Raw genomic sequence first — 19,859 nt, forward strand, 5'->3', positions numbered from 1 at the left:
TTGGCGATACGGATGTTCAGATCTCCTACCATTGTAACCGACTCTATGTAACCCTAACCCTATCCGGTGTCTATATAAAACGGAGGGTTTTAGTCCGTAGGACATCATACACATCAACAATCATACCATAGGCTAGCTTCTAGGGTTTAGCCTCTCTGATCTCGTGGTAGATCAACTCTTGTAATACCCATTCCATCAATATTAATCAAGCAGGACGTAGGGTTTTACCTCCATCGAGAGGGCCCGAACCTGGGTAAAACTTCGTGTCCCTGCCTCCTGTTACCATCCGGCCTAGACGCACAGTTCGGGACCCCCTACCCGAGATCCGCCGGTTTTGACACTGACATTGGTGCTTTCATTGAGAGTTCCTCTGTGCCGTCGCCGTCAGGCCCGATGGCTCCTACGATCATCAATGGTGATGCAGTCCAGGGTGAGACCTTCCTCCCCAGACAGATCTTCGTCTTTGGCGGCTTTGCACTGCGGGCTGATTCACTTGGCCATCTAGAGCAGATCGAAAGCTACGCCCCTGGCCGTCAGGTCAGATTCGGAAGTTTAAACTACACGGCCGACATCCGGGGGGACTTGATCTTCGACGGATTCGAACCACTGCCGAGCGCGCCGCACTATCACGACGAGCATGATCTAGCTCTGCCACCGAACAGTGCCCCTGAGGCCACACCTGCATCGGCTCCGGCCCCTGGTTCGGAGCCGACCGCGCCGATCAAGGATGGGCGGTTGGACGCTGCCTCGAAGGCTGCGATCCCAATGGCGGTTGAGCCGAACACTAGCCCCGTACTCTGCAAGACTCGTGACTCCATGGAGTCGGATTCTTCTCCGGACTCCGAACCCTCCGCACCCCTGCTGAGCGAATCCGATTGGCACCGATCATGGAGTTCACGGTCACGGACGTCTTTCAGCACTCGCCTTTCGGTGATATCCTGAAGTCACTAAAATCTCTCTCTTTATCAGGAGAACCCTGGCTGGACTATGGTCAGCAAGGTTGGGATTCGGACGATGAAGAAATTCAAAACCCACCCACCACCCACTTGGTAGCCACCGTCGACGATTTAACCGACATGTTCGACTTCAACTCCGACGACATCGACGGTATGGATGCCGATGAAGGAGACGATGAAGAATCAGCGCCTATCGAGCCTTGGAACGCCACCTCGTCATATGACGTATACATGGTGGATGCACCCAAAGATGACGGCGAGGAACGGAAGGACACACCGAAGGATTGTTCCCTCGAAAAGCAGTCAAAGCGGCGACGCAAGCGCCGCCCCAAATCCCGCCTCGACAGAAATAGTGATCACACTGATCCAGCGCTGGAGCAGGGCGAACTGCTGCCAGACAACGGCAATCCGGATAATCAAACCGAACAAACAAACCCTATCAATGATATTGGTCCGGACGACACAACGCCGGACAGGCACTTGGAGCAGTAGAATGCCCGTAAAAGGCTCGTCGCCACCGCAAGGAGCCTCAAAAAGCAGAAGCGGAGGCTCAAGGCCGCGCAAAACACGCTCCAGTTCAGATGGAGCAAAATACTCAACACTGCAGCAAGGTACGGCGACAATCATCCCTCCAAGAGCTACCCAAAGCGGAAGCTGCTACCCGAATTCGATGAGGAGGCCTCAGACCCCCCACAACCAAATATCAAAGCAGCCACCTGGTCGGATAGACGACCCCTCTACCACCACAGAACGGCATTCAACGCCGCTCACAATACAACACGCGACCCATGCGAGGGCTCGCACCCAAAGGACGGCGCAACAAGATCCATCTATGGACCATGCAAGCGTGCCCCAGCATACAATGCAACACAACAAGCATCCGAACAACACGGCACACCTAGCTACAGGGGTGCCGCACACCCCCTATGTTTCACCGATGAGGTGCTGGACCACGAATTCCCAGAGGGATTCAAGCCCGTAAACATAGAGGCATACGACGGAACAACAGACCCTGGGGTCTGGATTGAGGACTATATCCTTCATATACATATGGCTCGAGGGGATGATCTCCATGCCATCAAGTACTTACCTCTCAAACTCAAAGGGCCAGCTCGTCACTGGCTCCAAGGCCTCCCCGAAAGCTCCATTGGAAGTTGGGAAGAGCTCGAAGACGCCTTTCGGGCAAACTTTCAAGGGACTTATGTCCGACCTCCGGATGCGGACGACTTGAGTCATATAACTCAACAGCCCGGAGAGTCAGCCCGAAAACTTTGGAACAGGTTCCTTACTAAAAAGAACCAGATTGTCGATTGTCCGGACACCGAAGCCTTAGCAGCTTTCAAGCACAGCGTCCACGACGAATGGCTCGCTAGGCACCTCGGCCAAAATAAGCCGAGAACAATGGCCGCATTAACAAACCTCATGACCCGCTTCTGCGCGGGTGAGGACAGCTGGCTAGCCAGATGCAGCACCAGCGACCCCAGCACATCTGAAGTTAGAGCTGGAAACGGGAAATCACGGCGCAACAGCAATAACAAACGTCGGAATAAAGAAGACAGCACGAAGGGCATGGTAGTAAATGCCGGATTCAAAGTCCCTCGGCCAAACCAAAAGCCGCCCTCCAAAGGCACCAGAGATGAACTGTCCAGCCTCAACAAAATTCTGGACCAAGTATGTTAGATCCATAGTACCCCTAGCAAACCTGCTAATCATACCCATAGAGAATGTTGGGTCTTCAAGCAGTCCGGCAAGCTTAACGCCATGCACAAAGGGGAAGATACACCAAGTGAAGACGAGGACGAGCCTCCCAATCAAGACAAGGGAGAACAAAAGAAATTTCCACCCGACGTCAAAACAGCAAACGTGTTACATGTGATCAAGAGGAAAAACAATGCGGCACTCCCCGAAAAATATACCCAAGTGCCCATCACCCCGAAGTCCCGCCACTGGTCGTCTCAACCGATCACCTTCGACCACCGTGATTATGCATCAAGTATCCGGCACGTAGGATGGGCTGCACTGGTATTAGACCCAGTAATTAGCGGATACCACTTCACACGAGTCCTGATGGATGGCGGTAGTAGCCTAAACCTAATATATCAGGATACAATCCACGGGATGGGGTTAGACCCAACACAAATTCGCCATAGCAATACTACCTTTAAAGGAGTAACGCCAGGCCCAGGGGCTCGTTGTACGGGCTCCCTCCTACTACAAGTTATATTCGGCTCCCCCGATAACTTCCGTCGCGAGCATTTAACTTTTCACATCGCTCCGTTTAAAAGTGGCTATCAAGCACTACTCGGACGCGAAGCTTTCACTTGCTTTAATGCAATACCACACTACGCCTCCCTAACACTCAAGACGCCCGGTCCATGAGGCATCATTTCAGTGCACGGAAGTATCAAGCGATCTCTGCGCACCGAAGAGAGTGAGGCCGCCTTAGCAGCCGCACACTAAAGGCGCCTGGACCAGCAAAAGCATCCAATAGGTCGTCAAGACCTCAGAGACAACTAACCAAATCCGGCGTCGTTGCTCATATCAAATAAACGGTCACACCCCTATCTTTCAAAAGTACAAGGGGCTCAACGCACGCGGACGAGTGGCGATTTCTTCTTATCTTGAATTATACATGGTTTCTTTAGAAAACTATCCTTTTGCACGACAACCTTTTTACCTAAATTCCTCTCTTTTACAGATAATCATCGTGCTACACCCGTCCAGGACACGGCACAACGGAGACATAGGCGCAGACGTGCAGCAGTGTAACACCCATGAGTTACTTAAGGATAATTAAAATGCATCGATTGTCATTTAGAATTAAATTTTGCTTAACTATCATTTTTCTAATAACTCAGGCATGCTAGTATTTATAAATAATGTTGGAGATAAATATCTTAAGACCAATAGGTGCATCCCAATCATTAGTACATTTTCTTTGTATTAGAAGATGGTGGAGTATTGCATTTGCTTGAGCAATCCACGTACACTTACATGCATGCATCAATGCATGGCATGCACCACATCCATGGTCTGTACTCAATGCACTGCATGCATCCATCTAGTCACCGTTGCCGTAATGCATGTACGTAGCCTGCCGACTAGCTCAGTAAGGTTAGCTGTATTTTCTTCTCACAGGCCAGCTAGCTCTTGGATTACACTGTACCACCGTCTAGGGCAGTAGATATTTTTGCATGCAGCGATGAGAAGGCTTGTTGCATGGCTACGTGTCTTTTCCTTGAGAGATAGAATGTACGTGTCATTGCTCTGGTTAGAAACATATGCATGCATGAGCTAGTAGGTGCATCGAACCAGCCATTAGGTGAAGCAAAGGGGCACTAGCTTATCCTTTGGAGCAAGCAGGAGTTACGGCGGCAGCTGGACGACGATTAATGTGTTCACAAGGAGCTACTCACTTGTTACCAGTATATAAGGCGACCAGGTGCTGTAGCGTAGGACCATTGACACACTAGTCAGAGTCGTCTGCTGAAAGAAGAAGTTGGAGCTCTCGGTGGTGTTGTTCCTAGCGACCGCGTGGTAGACGGGTACTGCTGTCAGGCAAGTAGCAGTTCCTCTGTTCATATTCCGTTGCTGTGCTTGGTCCTACGACTTGCACACTGTTACACTGATCTAGAGATATACTGCTGCTAGTATTTCTTTTGCTAGCCACTGTACCGTGATATATGAGTTCTTCTGCAACTGTCCTCTGTTCATTGGCCACGGTACTGTTGAAGAGAAATATGTTCCGGTGAGCAAGTAATCGTCATGATTATTTGGGCTTACGTGGAGACGTGAGGATTACTACATAAGTTTCATCATACCACTGACCTCCTTATTTCCATATTCACATATTGTCTATATTGGTGTCACGACCGCAAACATATTGTACCGGTCATGGTTCAGGTATGGGACTATCTGAGTTCTCCGCTGGGGGCGACACTTGTTCCGAACAGGGTATCGGTGATGGATCCTTGGGAACGACCCATACTAGTAAGTCAAGTTGTCGTGCCTCAGGGGGTCGAAGGGCTCTGCTCTTCTAGAACCCACGTAGTTCTGGTCGAGACTGTCGATGTCGGAGTACCCCTCTTAAGAGTGTAAAAGTGTGAATATTCACCCCTGTGAGTCCCGGGTAGGGAACCTTGCTGGTCACGTGTGATACCAATATTTTCCCTATACACCGCTATAAATATTTTCAGTATTTCCGTTGAACTCTGTTTAATATTATCTTTTAATTCAGCCTTTTGCACTACTTTATTTTCCGCCGCTAAATCTGTCCATTGTTGTCGTATCATTTCCTTGAAACTGAATTACACCGTTATGATATCCATAACACTTTCTCCTTTTGTACCCTTGAATAAATGCTACTTGTTGGGTGTGAATCATCATACTCACCCTTGCTTAATTTCTATTTTTGCAGCCCAAAGTGGTAATGATCCTGAGCTTGGCTTTGAGCAGTAGGCGTAGCACGCGCCGGGAGGGAATAAATTGAAGTACTTTAGAAGTTTATTTTCAGCAAGAACTATGTATCCCCAGAATAAAGAATACATGCTTATTATGTGTATTATTGTGAAAAGTTTTAGTTTAGGCCTCACACGTTTATAATCTTTTGTTTATAAATGCGTGGCAGCTATTACGTCCGAACCATGTTTTGGGGCGTGACAGCTTAAGTGGTATCAGAGCCAGGTTTAAATAAAATTAAAAACTGTTGCAACTAATGGGGAATAACCAGGGTATTATTTTGTGCGTGTAAGTTAGAAATGCTCTTTTTTGTGCTTATTTTATGTGAAGCTAACATTTACGTGGCTCATTTGATTATATGTCATGTCATGAAATTTAGTATTTCACTTCTTATGCATGCATTTTGTTAGTGCTAATATGTGTGGTTGGAATCAGGGATGGATGGCCCAACCATCTTCCATCTTAACTTTGTGCAAATCCTCGAGGAGGTAGCCGATCATTTTCACCTAGAGCCACCAGTGATCTCTACTAGTGCTCTTTCGGATGGAGGAAGCCAGGGAGCTGTGCACGTGCAGGTCACTCCACATGACCCTGGTGCATACACTACCTTCTATGGCTATGGCGAGGATGATCATGAAGCTGGGTGCTCGGCGGCTCGTGAAGCGCTTAAATCACTCTACTTTAGTCTGAACTTTGGCCTAGTGGACTTGCACAGCTATGAGTACTGGGAGACTTTGTTGGACTTGGCACGTTCTGAGCAGCAACACCAGGAGGAGATTGCACAACTCCAGCAGTACCATGAGGTTCGTAGGAAGCAAGAACTAGATGAGTTAGAGCAGGAGCATCAGGCCCAACTTTATGAAATAAAGCATGACCATGAAATAGAGGTGGAGGACTGCGATCGCTGGATCGAGGAGGAGGGACACAAGACCAAGAAGCTGAAGCAAGAAAGAGATGAGCTGGAAGACGTCAACAACAAATAGGAGAGTGAGATGATGGATTTGAAGGCAGAGAACTGGTGCCTCCGTCAGCAGCTTGTAGCAATGAAGGATGAGAAAGGAAAGAACTAAGGGCATGCAACGTACTAGCTAGCAGGCGATAGTACAACTTGAGTGGTCGTACATACTAGCTTAAATAAATGAAGTGGCAGAGCTACTAGTATCTAGTGTGTAATGGTGTGACCTATCCAGTTCGCATGTGATGTCTGCCTCCTGTAGCAACCCTAGTAGTAGTAGGTTGCTTCCACTTTTACTAGCCTTTGCATGTAGCTTGATGTTGACACTAGCACTCCTGTCAGGTGAGGCTGTGCAAATTTTGGTTGTACATGTCAATCCCTCTTATATAGTAAAATCAACTTTTATGTACTGATGCATGCTATGAAGAGTGGCAGTTTATTTATTTATTTTTCTCTCCATCCTTCATGATTGTATAGATGGCTAACCACGATCATGGAGATTTTTCTACTACCCACGCTGGTGGTAGCGATGGATCTCAAAGGACCGCAGAAGATCAACTTCCTCCAAGTAATTTGCTCTTGGAGATTTTGAACCGCCAGGAACAAACTCAAATGCGACAGACTGTAATCTTGGAGCAGTTAGTACAACAGTCACCCCGAGGAGAGAACTCTCATGAGGGTGGGACACAGGACAGCTTGCGCCAATTCATGCGACTGAAGCCGCCTGCCTTTCTTGACAGTGCTAATCCTATGGACACAGATGACTGGTTAACTGAGATAGAAAAAATATTTGAAGCAAGGCACTGTCCAGAGCAAGAGAAGGTGACACTAGCTACGTTTATGTTACAAGGTGGAGCTTTTGACTGGTGGAATGTGCACAAAAAGAAATATCCAGAAAATTATTTGGTTACTTGGGCGATATTTAGGCAAGAATTTCAAAGAAAATATTTTCCTGAAAGTGTTCAGAGGAAAATGGAGCTTGAATTTCTACAGCTAAAGCAAGGTGATAAAAGCGTGGCAGAATATGAAATTAATTTTTCTAGACTTGCCCGTTATGCGATGGCGTACGTTGAAAATGATGAAGTAAAGGCGCGAAGGTTCGCTCAAGGCTTACGTCAACCCATCAAGGCGCGCGTGGAGGTATTTGAATTAAAATCATTTCGTGACATAGCTAACAAGGCTCTTACAGTGGAACAAGCATACCTTGAAGAACGTGCTGAAGTTGAGAAACCAAACAAAAAGATGAGGTTCGACGACCGTGGTCAAGGAAACATGCAAAGGAAGGCACATCAAAATTGGCGCCCAAATAATCGAGCAACATATCAGCCCATAGTTAATAAATGTGTTATTTGTCATGGAGATCATATGGCTTCCCAGTGTGAGCAGCGACAGGGAAAATGCTTCGGATGCGGCAAGGAGGGACATGTTATCAGTCAATGCCGGAACAAGAATTTTACTCATAATCAGTCATTTGCTTTGCCTGCACCAAAAACACCATTGTACCTACCTGCACCGCCTCCTAAGGCGAATATTGCTCCTCGGTACATGAACAATCCTGGAAGGAAGCAACAGCCTGTTCGTGCTAAAGTAAATCATTTGACCCAAAATGAGGTGGACAATGATAGCAATGTGGTTACAGGTACGTTCCGAGTATGTTCTCATAATGCAGTTGTTTTGTTTGACTCTGGTGCTACCCACTCTTTTATATCTTCTAAATTTATTGGTACCCATGGAATAGAAAGTACACCTATAAAGAAGAAAATCATGGTAGAGTCTCCAATGGCTGAGATGATAACTCGAAGGGTATGCACTAATTGTCCGGTTATTATAAGGGGACATGAACTTCGGGCAGATTTGATAGTACTAGATATGCATGATTTTGATATAATACTAGGCATGGATTGGTTGATTGAAAATCATGCAACTATTCATTGCCATGGGAAGAAAGTGATACTTCAAGTACCTGGTCAACAGAAAATAGTGTACCAAGGGAGCCACAAGAAAACAAGGTACGCACAAGTTAGGAACTTGGAAATAAAGGAGAAACGTATAGAGGATATTCCTGTGGTTAGAGAATTTGCTGATGTATTTCCTAAAGAGTTACTTGGAATTCCACCGGACCGAGAGATTGAGTTCAGCATAAACCTGGTCCCTGGTACTAATCCTATTTCAAAGACCCCATACAGAATGGCTCCAGCAGAACTAAAAGAACTCAAGCAACAGATCAAAGAGTTAGAAGAAAAGGGATTTATTCGTCCAAGCATGTCACCATGGGGCGCTCCGGTATTATTTGTAAAGAAGAAAGATGGCAGTTGGCGATTATGTATTGATTATCGGGAGCTGAATAAGGTAACTATTAAGAATAAATATCCCTTGCCTAGGATCGATGATTTATTTGATCAGCTACAAGGCTCGCGGGTATTTTCAAAGATAGATTTGCAATCGGGGTATCACCAGCTAAAAATTAAAGAAGGAGATATTCCAAAGACAGCTTTTCGCACCAGATACGGACACTATGAATATATAGTCATGCCGTTTGGATTAACAAATGCACCCGCAGCTTTTATGGATTTAATGAATCGTGTATTCAGACCATTCATGGACCAGTTTGTTGTGGTATTTATTGATGATATTTTAATATATTCAAAGACAGAAGAGGAACACGCCGAACATTTGAGTGCAGTACTTCAAACATTGAGGAAACACCGGTTATACGCTAAACTCAAGAAGTGCGACTTTTGGTTAGACAAAGTATCATTCCTAGGCCACATTATTTCTGGAGAGGGTATATCTGCAGACCCAACAAAAGTTCAGGCAGTGTTGGACTGGAACAGACCAACCACGATTACTGAGATAAGAAGTTTTCTTGGGTTAGCCGGATATTACCGGAGATTTATTGAAGGTTTTGCTCAGCTTGCAGCGCCACTGACACAGCTCACTGGCAAAGGAGTAAAGTTCGACTGGACCGAGAAGTGCGAAGAAAGTTTTCAAGAATTAAAACGTCGACTAGTGTCTGCCCCAGCTCTCGCAGTACCAATAAATGGGATTGGATTTACTATTTTCCGTGATGCTTCAAAAATTGGTTTCGGTTGTGTCCTCATGCAGAACAACAAGGTAATCGCATATGCCTCTCGACAACTTAGACCATATGAGAAAAATTATCCAACACACGATCTGGAATTAGGTGCTATAATCTTTGCTCTAAAAATATGGAGACATTATTTGTATGGAGAACACTGTGAGATTTTTACTGACCACAAGAGTTTAAAATATATCTTCACACAAAAGGAATTAAATATGCGGCAGAGAAGATGGATCGAGCTATTTAAAGACTACGATGTCAATATCAATTACCATCCGGGTAAAGCAAACGCATTAGCTGACGCGCTAAGCAGAAAAGCTGATTGCAATGTGGCATCTTTAATCACCTCACAAAGGAAGATTTTGGAGGACTTAGACAAGATGGGAATAGAGGTGCATGTACGTGACCCATCGATCACTATTATGGCACTACAGGTCAAACCTGATCTTCAAGAAAGAATTAGGATAAAGCAACTGGAAGATCCTTTTCTTGTCAGTCTCCGAGAAAGCATAGAGCAAGGAAAGCCATCAGAATTTCACATACGGATGGATGGATCTATATGGTTGAGAGAACGTATTTGTGTACCTAAAAATGCAGAGTTGAAATTGGAGATCATGCAAGAAGCTCACACCACTCCATACACTGTACATCCTGGTAGCACAAAGATGTATCGGGATATTAAAGGAAATTTTTGGTCGCCAAATATGAAGAGAGAAATAGCAAGATTCGTCCTGGAATGTCCAATATGTCAGCAGGTAAAGGTGGACCATCAAAAAGCACCAGGCCTCCTGCAACCGCTAAGAATTCCTAGTTGGAAATGGGAGGATATCAGTATGGATTTTGTTACCGGATTGCCGAAAACTTCCGCAGGATATGATTCTATATGGGTTATAGTAGACAGATTGACCAAGGTGGCACAATTCATACCAGTCAAGAAAACAATGACCCTTGAAAAATTAACAAGGTTATATATTAGGGAGATAGTTACGAACTATGGCGTCCCTGTAAATATTGCTTCAGATCGAGATCCAAGGTTTGTTTCAAGATTTTGGAGAAGTTTACATAAGACCTTGGGGACCAAACTGAATTTTAGTACAACCTATCATCCCCAGTCTGATGGACAAACAGAGCGAGTCATACAAATACTGGAAGATATGCTTCGAGCAAGCATGTTGGACTTCAAAGAAAAGTGGGATGAGTCCCTTCCTCTAGTCAAATTTGCATACAACAACAGTTATCAATCCAGTATAAAGATGGCTCCGTATGAAGCTTTGTATGGTAAGAGATGTCGTTCTCCTATATGCTGGGAAGAAATTGGTGAGAGGAAGTATATAGGCCCAGAATTAGTTCAACAAGCAGAGGAAAAACTACGAGTAGTTCGGGAGCATTTAACGGCGGCACAGAACCGTCAAAAGAAACAAGCAGACACCAAACGGAGGGAAGTTGAATTTCAAGAGGGAGATCTAGTATACCTAAAGGTTTCACCTCGAAAAGGTACGAGACGTTTTGGTTTGAAAGGAAAGTTGAGTCCAAGGTATGTAGGACCTTTTCAAATTATTGGCAGAGTTGGACCAGTAGCCTACCAATTAGAGCTGCCTCCAAACTTGTCAGGGGTACATAATGTTTTTCATGTATCCACACTGAAGAAATGCGAGACACTGCCAGAAGCAACACAACTACCAATCATGGAACTGAGACCAGACCTATCATACGAGGAGTACCCCCTGAGAATACTAGATGTCAAAGATCGAGTAATGAGAAAAAGGACTATCCGATTTGTCAAAGTCCAGTGGAGTAACCACAATGAGGACGAGGCGACATGGGAAAAAGAAGACGAACTTCACAAAAACTTTCCGCATCTTCTATCGACCGGTAATTGAATTTCGAGGATGAAATTTTTATAAGGCGGGGAGGATGTAACACCCGTGTGTTACTTAAGGATAATTAAAATGCATCGATTGTCATTTAGAATTAAATTTTGCTTAACTATCATTTTTCTAATAACTCAGGCATGCTAGTATTTATAAATAATGTTGGAGATAAATATCTTAAGACCAATAGGTGCATCCCAATCATTAGTAGATTTTCTTTGTATTAGAAGATGGTGGAGTATTGCATTTGCTTGAGCAATCCACGTACACTTACATGAATGCATCAATGCATGGCATGCACCACATCCATGGTCTGTACTCAACGCACTGCATGCATCCATCTAGTCACCGTTGCCGTAATGCATGTACGTAGCCTCCCGACTAGCTCAGTAAGGTTAGTTGTATTTTCTTCTCACAGGCCAGCTAGCTCTTGGATTACACTGTACCACCGTCTAGGGCAGTAGATATTTTTGCATGCAGCGATGAGAAGGCTTGTTGCATGGCTACGTGTCTTTTCCTTGAGAGATAGAATGTACGTGTCATTGCTCTGGTTAGAAACATATGCATGCATGAGCTAGTAGGTGCATCAAACCAGCCATTAGGTGAAGCAAAGGGGCACTAGCTTATCCTTTGGAGCAAGCAGGAGTTACGGCGGCAGCTGGACGACGATTAATGTGTTCACAAGGAGCTACTCACTTGTTACCAGTATATAAGGCGACCAGGTGCTGTAGTGTAGGACCATTGACACACTAGTCAGAGTCGTCTGCTGGAAGAAGAAGTTGGAGCTCTCGGTGGTGTTGTTCCTAGCGACCGCGTGGTAGACGGGTACTGCTGTCAGGCAAGTAGCAGTTCCTCTGTTCATATTCCGTTGTTGTGCTTGGTCCTACGACTTGCACACTGTTACACTGATCTAGAGATATACTGCTGCTAGTATTTCTTTTGCTAGCCACTGTACCGTGATATATGAGTTCTTCTGCAACTGTCCTCTGTTCATTGGCCACGGTACTGTTGAAGAGAAATATGTTCCGGTGAGCAAGTAATCGTCATGATTATTTGGGCTTACGTGGAGACGTGAGGATTACTACATAAAAGTTTCATCATACCACTGGCCTCCTTATTTCCATATTCACATATTGTCTATATTGGTGTCACGACCGCAAACATATTGTACCGGTCATGGTTCAGGTATGGGACTATCTGAGTTCTCCGCTGGGGGCGACACTTGTTCCGAACAGGGTATCGGTGATGGATCCTTGGGAACGACCCATACTAGTAAGTCAAGTTGTCGTGCCTCAGGGGGTCGAAGGGCTCTGCTCTTCTAGAACCCACGTAGTTCTGGTCGAGACTGTCGATGTCGGAGTACCCCTCTTAAGAGTGTAAAAGTGTGAATATTCACCCCTGTGAGTCCCGGGTAGGGAACCTTGCTGGTCACGTGTGATACCAATATTTTCCCTATACACCGCTATAAATATTTTCAGTATTTCCGTTGAACTCTGTTTAATATTATCTTCTAATTCAGCCTTTTGCACTACTTTATTTTCCGCCGCTAAATCTGTCCATTGTTGTCGTATCATTTCCTTGAAACTGAATTACACCGTTGTGATATCCATAACACTTTCTCCTTTTGTACCCTTGAATAAATGCTACTTGCTGGGTGTGAATCATCATACTCACCCTTGCTTAATTTCTATTTTTGCAGCCCAAAGTGGTAATGATCCTGAGCTTGGCTTTGAGCAGTAGGCGTAGCACGCGCCGGGAGGGAATAAATTGAAGTACTTTAGAAGTTTATTTTCAGCAAGAACTATGTATCCCCAGAATAAAGAATACATGCTTATTATGTGTATTATTGTGAAAAGTTTTAGTTTAGGCCTCACACGTTTATAATCTTTTGTTTATAAACGTGTGGCAGCTGTTACGTCCGAACCATGTTTTGGGGCGTGACAGCTTAAGTGGTATCAGAGCCAGGTTTAAATAAAATTAAAAACTGTTGCAACTAATGGGGAATAACCAGGGTATTATATTGTGCGTGTAAGTTAGAAATGCTCTTTTTTGTGCTTATTTTATGTGAAGCTAACATTTACGTGGCTCATTTGATTATATGTCCTGTCATGAAATTTAGTATTTCACTTCTTATGCATGCATTTTGTTAGTGCTAATATGTGTGGTTGGAATCAGGGATGGATGGCCCAACCATCTTCCATCTTAACTTTGTGCAAATCCTCGAGGAGGTAGCCGATCATTTTCACCTAGAGCCACCAGTGATCTCTACTAGTGCTCTTTCGGATGGAGGAATCCAGGGAGCTGTGCACGTGCAGGTCACTCCACATGACCCTGGTGCATACACTACCTTCTATGGCTATGGCGAGGATGATCATGAAGCTGGGTGCTCGGCGGCTCATGAAGCGCTTAAATCACTCTACTTTAGTCTGAACTTTGGCCTAGTGGACTTGCACAGCTATGAGTACTGGGAGACTTTGCTGGACTTGGCACGTTCTGAGCAGCAACACCAGGAGGAGATTGCACAACTCCAGCAGTACCATGAGGTTCGTAGGAAGCAAGAACTAGACGAGTTAGAGCAGGAGCATCAGGCCCAACTTTATGAAATAAAGCATGACCATGAAATAGAGGTGGAGGACCGCGATCGCTGGATCGAAGAGGAGGGACACAAGACCAAGAAGCTGAAGCAAGAAAGAGATGAGCTGGAAGACGTCAACAACAAACAGGAGAGTGAGATGATGGATTTGAAGGCAGAGAACTGGTGCCTCCGTCAGCAGCTTGTAGCAATGAAGGATGAGAAAGGAAAGAACTAAGGGCGTGCAACGTACTAGCTAGCAGGCGATAGTACAACTTGAGTGGTCGTACGTACTAGCTTAAATAAATGAAGTGGCAGAGCTACTAGTATCTAGTGTGTAATGGTGTGACCAATCCAGTTCGCATGTGATGTCTGCCTCCTGTAGCAACCCTAGTAGTAGTAGGTTGCTTCCACTTTTACTAGCCTTTGCATGTAGCTTGATGTTGACACTAGCACTCCTGTCAGGTGAGGCTGTGCAAATTTTGGTTGTACATGTCAACCCCTCTTATATAGTAAAATCAACTTTTATGTACTGATGCATGCTATGAAGAGTGACAGTTTATTTATTTATTTTGCTCTCCATCCTTCATGATTGTATAGATGGCTAACCACGATCATGGAGATTTTTCTACTACCCACGCTGGAGGTAGCGATGGATCTCAAAGGACCGCAGAAGATCAACTTCCTCCAAGTAATTTGCTCTTGGAGATTTTGAACCACCAGGAACAAACTCAAATGCGACAGACTGTAATCTTGGAGCAGTTAGTACAACAGTCACCCCGAGGAGAGAACTCTCATGAGGGTGGGACACAGGACAGCTTGCGCCAATTCATGCGACTGAAGCCGCCTGCCTTTCTTGACAGTGCTAATCCTATGGACGCAGATGACTGGTTAACTGAGATAGAAAAAATATTTGAAGCAAGGCACTGTCCAGAGCAAGAGAAGGTGACACTAGCTACGTTTATGTTACAAGGTGGAGCTTTTGACTGGTGGAATGTGCACAAAAAGAAATATCCAGAAAATTATTTGGTTACTTGGGCGATATTTAGGCAAGAATTTCAAAGAAAATATTTTCCTGAAAGTGTTCAGAGGAAAATGGAGCTTGAATTTCTACAGCTAAAGCAAGGTGATAAAAGCGTGGCAGAATATGAAATTAATTTTTCTAGACTTGCCCGTTATGCGATGGCGTACGTTGAAAATGATGAAGTAAAGGCGCGAAGGTTCGCTCAAGGCTTACGTCAACCCATCAAGGCGCGCGTGGAGGTATTTGAATTAAAATCATTTCGTGACATAGCTAACAAGGCTCTTACAGTGGAACAAGCATACCTTGAAGAACGTGCTGAAGTTGAGAAACCAAACAAAAAGATGAGGTTCGACGACTGTGGTCAAGGAAACATGCAAAGGAAGGCACATCAAAATTGGCGCCCAAATAATCGAGCAACATATCAGCCCATAGTTAATAAATGTGTTATTTGTCATGGAGATCATATGGCTTCCCAGTGTGAGCAGCGACAGGGAAAATGCTTCGGATGCGGCAAGGAGGGACATGTTATCAGTCAGTGCCGGAACAAGAATTTTACTCATAATCAGTCATTTGCTTTGCCTGCACCAAAAACACCATTGTACCTACCTGCACCGCCTCCTAAGGCGAATATTGCTCCTCGGTACACGAACAATCCTGGAAGGAAGCAACAGCCTGTTCGTGCTAAAGTAAATCATTTGACCCAAAATGAGGTGGACAATGATAGCAATGTGGTTACAGGTACGTTCCGAGTATGTTCTCATAATGCGGTTGTTTTGTTTGACTCTGGTGCTACCCACTCTTTTATATCTTCTAAATTTATTGGTACCCATGGAATAGAAAGTACACCTATAAAGAAAAAATCATGGTAGAGTCTCCAATGGCTGAGATAATAACTCGAAGGGTATGCACTAATTGTCCGGTTATTATAAGGGGACATGAACTTCGGGCAGATTTGATAGTACTAGATATGCATGATTTTGATATAATACTAGTTATGGATTGGTTGATTGAAAATCATGCAACTATTGATTGCCATGGGAAGAAAGTGATACTTCAAGTACCTGGTCAACAGAAAATAGTGTACCAAGGGAGTCACAAGAAAACAAGGTACGCACAAGTTAGGAACTTGGAAATAAAGGAGAAACGTATAGAGGATATTCCTGTGGTTAGAGAATTTGCTGATGTATTTCCTAAAGAGTTACCTGGAATTCCACCGGACCGAGAGATTGAGTTCAGCATAAACCTGGTCCCTGGTACTAATCCTATTTCAAAGACCCCATACAGAATGGCTCCAGCAGAACTAAAAGAACTCAAGCAACAGATCAAAGAGTTAGAAGAAAAGGGATTTATTCGTCCAAGCATGTCACCATGGGGCGCTCCGGTATTATTTGTAAAGAAGAAAGATGGCAGTTGGCGATTATGTATTGATTATCGGGAGCTGAATAAGGTAACTATTAAGAATAAATATCCCTTGCCTAGGATCGATGATTTATTTGATCAGCTACAAGGCTCGCGGGTATTTTCAAAGATAGATTTGCAATCGGGGTATCACCAGCTAAAAATTAAAGAAGGAGATATTCCAAAGACAGCTTTTCGCACCAGATACGGACACTACGAATATATAGTCATGCCGTTTGGATTAACAAATGCACCCGCAGCTTTTATGGATTTAATGAATCGTGTATTCAGACCATTCATGGACCAGTTTGTTGTGGTATTTATTGATGATATTTTAATATATTCAAAGACAGAAGAGGAACACGCCGAACATTTGAGTGCAGTACTTCAAACATTGAGGAAACACCGGTTATACGCTAAACTCAAGAAGTGCGACTTTTGGTTAGACAAAGTATCATTCCTAGGCCACATTATTTCTGGAGAGGGTATATCTGCAGGCCCAACAAAAGTTCAGGCAGTGTTGGACTGGAACAGACCAACCACGATTACTGAGATAAGAAGTTTTCTTGGGTTAGCCGGATATTAACTGAGATTTATTGAAGGTTTTGCTCAGCTTGCAGCGCCACTGACACAGCTCACTCGCAAAGGAGTAAAGTTCGATTGGACCGAGAAGTGCGAAGAAAGTTTTCAAGAATTAAAACGTCGACTAGTGTCTGCCCCAGTTCTCGCAGTACCAATAAATGGGATTGGATTTACTATTTTCTGTGATGCTTCAAAAATTGGTTTCGGTTGTGTCCTCATGCAGAACAACAAGGTAATCGCATATGCCTCTCGACAACTTAGACCATATGAGAAAAATTATCCAACACACGATCTGGAATTAGGTGCTATAATCTTTGCTCTAAAAATATGGAGACATTATTTGTATGGAGAACACTGTGAGATTTTTACTGACCACAAGAGTTTAAAATATATCTTCACACAAAAGGAATTAAATATGCGGCAGAGAAGATGGATCGAGCTATTTAAAGACTACGATGTCAATATCAATTACCATCCGGGTAAAGCAAATGCAGTAGCTGACGCGCTAAGCAGAAAAGCTGATTGCAATGTGGCATCTTTAATCACCTCACAAAGGAAGATTTTGGAGGACTTGGACAAGATGGGAATAGGGGTGCATGTACGTGACCCATCAATCACTATTATGGCACTACAGGTCAAACCTGATCTTCAAGAAAGAATTAGGATAAAGCAACTGGAAGATCCTTTTCTTGTCAGTCTCCGAGAAAGCATAGAGCAAGGAAAGCCATCAGAATTTCACATACGGATGGATGGATCTATATGGTTGAGAGAACGTATTTGTGTACCTAAAAATGCAGAGTTGAAATTGGAGATCATGCAAGAAGCTCACACCACTCCATACACTGTACATCCTGGTAGCACAAAGATGTATCGAGATATTAAAGGAAATTTTTGGTGGCCAAATATGAAGAGAGAATTAGCAAGAATCGTCCTGGAATGTCCAATATGTCAGCAGGTAAAGGTGGACCACAAAAAGCACCAGGCCTCCTGCAACCGCTAAGAATTCCTAGTTGGAAATGGGAGGATATCAGTATGGATTTTGTTACCGGATTGCCGAAAACTTCCGCAGGATATGATTCTATATGGGTTATAGTAGACAGATTGACCAAGGTGGCACAATTCATACCAGTCAAGAAAACAATGACCCTTGAAAAATTAACAAGGTTATATATTAGGGAGATAGTTACGAACTATGGCGTCCCTGTAAATATTGCTTCAGATCGAGATCCAAGGTTCGTTTCAAGATTTTGGAGAAGTTTACATAAGACCTTGGGGACCAAACTGAATTTTAGTACAACCTATCATCCCCAGTCTGATGGACAAACAGAGCGAGTCATACAAATACTGGAAGATATGCTTCGAGCAAGCATGTTGGACTTCAAAGAAAAGTGGGATGAGTCCCTTCCTCTAGTCAAATTTGCATACAACAACAGTTATCAATCCAGTATAAAGATGGCTCCGTATGAAGCTTTGTATGGTAAGAGATGTCGTTCTCCTATATGCTGGGAAGAAATTGGTGAGAGGAAGTATATAGGCCCAGAATTAGTTCAACAGGCAAAGGAAAAACTACGAGTAGTTCGGGAGCATTTAATGGCGGCACAGAACCGTCAAAAGAAACAAGCAGACACCAAACGGAGGGAAGTTGAATTTCAAGAGGGAGATCTAGTATACCTAAAGGTTTCACCTCGAAAAGGTACGAGACGTTTTGGTTTGAAAGGAAAGTTGAGTCCAAGGTATGTAGGACCTTTTCAAATTATTGGCAGAGTTGGACCAGTAGCCTACCAATTAGAGCTGCCTCCAAACTTGTCAGGGGTACATAATGTTTTTCATGTATCCACACTGAAGAAATGCGAGACACTGCCAGAAGCAACACAACTACCAATCGTGGAACTGAGACCAGACCTATCATACGAGGAGTACCCCCTGAGAATACTAGATGTCAAAGATCGAGTAATGAGAAAAAGGACTATCCGATTTGTCAAAGTCCAGTGGAGTAACCACAATGAGGACGAGGCGACAAGGGAAAAAGAAGACGAACTTCACAAAAACTTTCTGCATCTTCTATCGACCGGTAATTGAATTTCGAGGACGAAATTTTTATAAGGCGGGGAGGATGTAACACCCGTGTGTTACTTAAGGATAATTAAAATGCATCGATTGTCATCTAGAATTAAATTTTGCTTAACTATCATTTTTCTAATAACTCAGGCATGCTAGTATTTATAAATAATGTTGGAGATAAATATCTTAAGACCAATAGGTGCATCCCAATCATTAGTAGATTTTCTTTGTATTAGAAGATGGTGGAGTATTGCATTTGCTTGAGCAATCCACGTACACTTACATGCATGCATCAATGCATGGCATGCACCACATCCATGGTCTGTACTCAACGCACTGCATGCATCCATCTAGTCACCGTTGCCGTAATGCATGTACGTAGCCTCCCGACTAGCTCAGTAAGGTTAGTTGTATTTTCTTCTCACAGGCCAGCTAGCTCTTGGATTACACTGTACCACCGTCTAGGGCAGTAGATATTTTTGCATGCAGCGATGAGAAGGCTTGTTGCATGGCTACGTGTCTTTTCCTTGAGAGATAGAATGTACGTGTCATTGCTCTGGTTAGAAACATATGCATGCATGAGCTAGTAGGTGCATCGAACCAGCCATTAGGTGAAGCAAAGGGGCACTAGCTTATCCTTTGGACCAAGCAGGAGTTACGGCGGCAGCTGGACGACGATTAATGTGTTCACAAGGAGCTACTCACTTGTTACCAGTATATAAGGCGACCAGGTGTTGTAGCGTAGGACCATTGACACACTAGTCAGAGTCGTCTGCTGGAAGAAGAAGTTGGAGCTCTCGGTGGTGTTGTTCCTAGCGACCGCGTGGTAGACGGGTACTGCTGTCAGGCAAGTAGCAGTTCCTCTGTTCATATTCCGTTGCTGTGCTTGGTCCTAGGACT

The 19,859-nt window shown here is 44.2% G+C and overlaps 1 protein-coding gene across 1 annotated transcript; it reads left to right on the forward strand.

The window, feature by feature from the left end:
• The first annotated feature begins 14,725 nt into the window (after positions 1 to 14,725).
• Positions 14,726 to 17,898, forward strand: LOC147980731 (uncharacterized). The gene is made up of 4 exons (XM_087515731.1): positions 14,726 to 15,656; positions 15,911 to 16,365; positions 17,122 to 17,130; positions 17,533 to 17,898. Exons 1-4 carry the CDS (start codon positions 14,726 to 14,728, stop codon positions 17,896 to 17,898), a joined length of 1,761 nt encoding a protein of 586 aa, XP_087371857.1.
• Positions 17,899 to 19,859: the final 1,961 nt, after the last annotated feature.

The sequence above is a fragment of the Triticum urartu genome, chromosome 3A, assembly GCF_056163025.1.
Source record: "Triticum urartu cultivar PI428250 chromosome 3A, HENAU_Tu73, whole genome shotgun sequence".
NCBI classification, from domain to species: domain Eukaryota; kingdom Viridiplantae; phylum Streptophyta; class Magnoliopsida; order Poales; family Poaceae; genus Triticum; species Triticum urartu.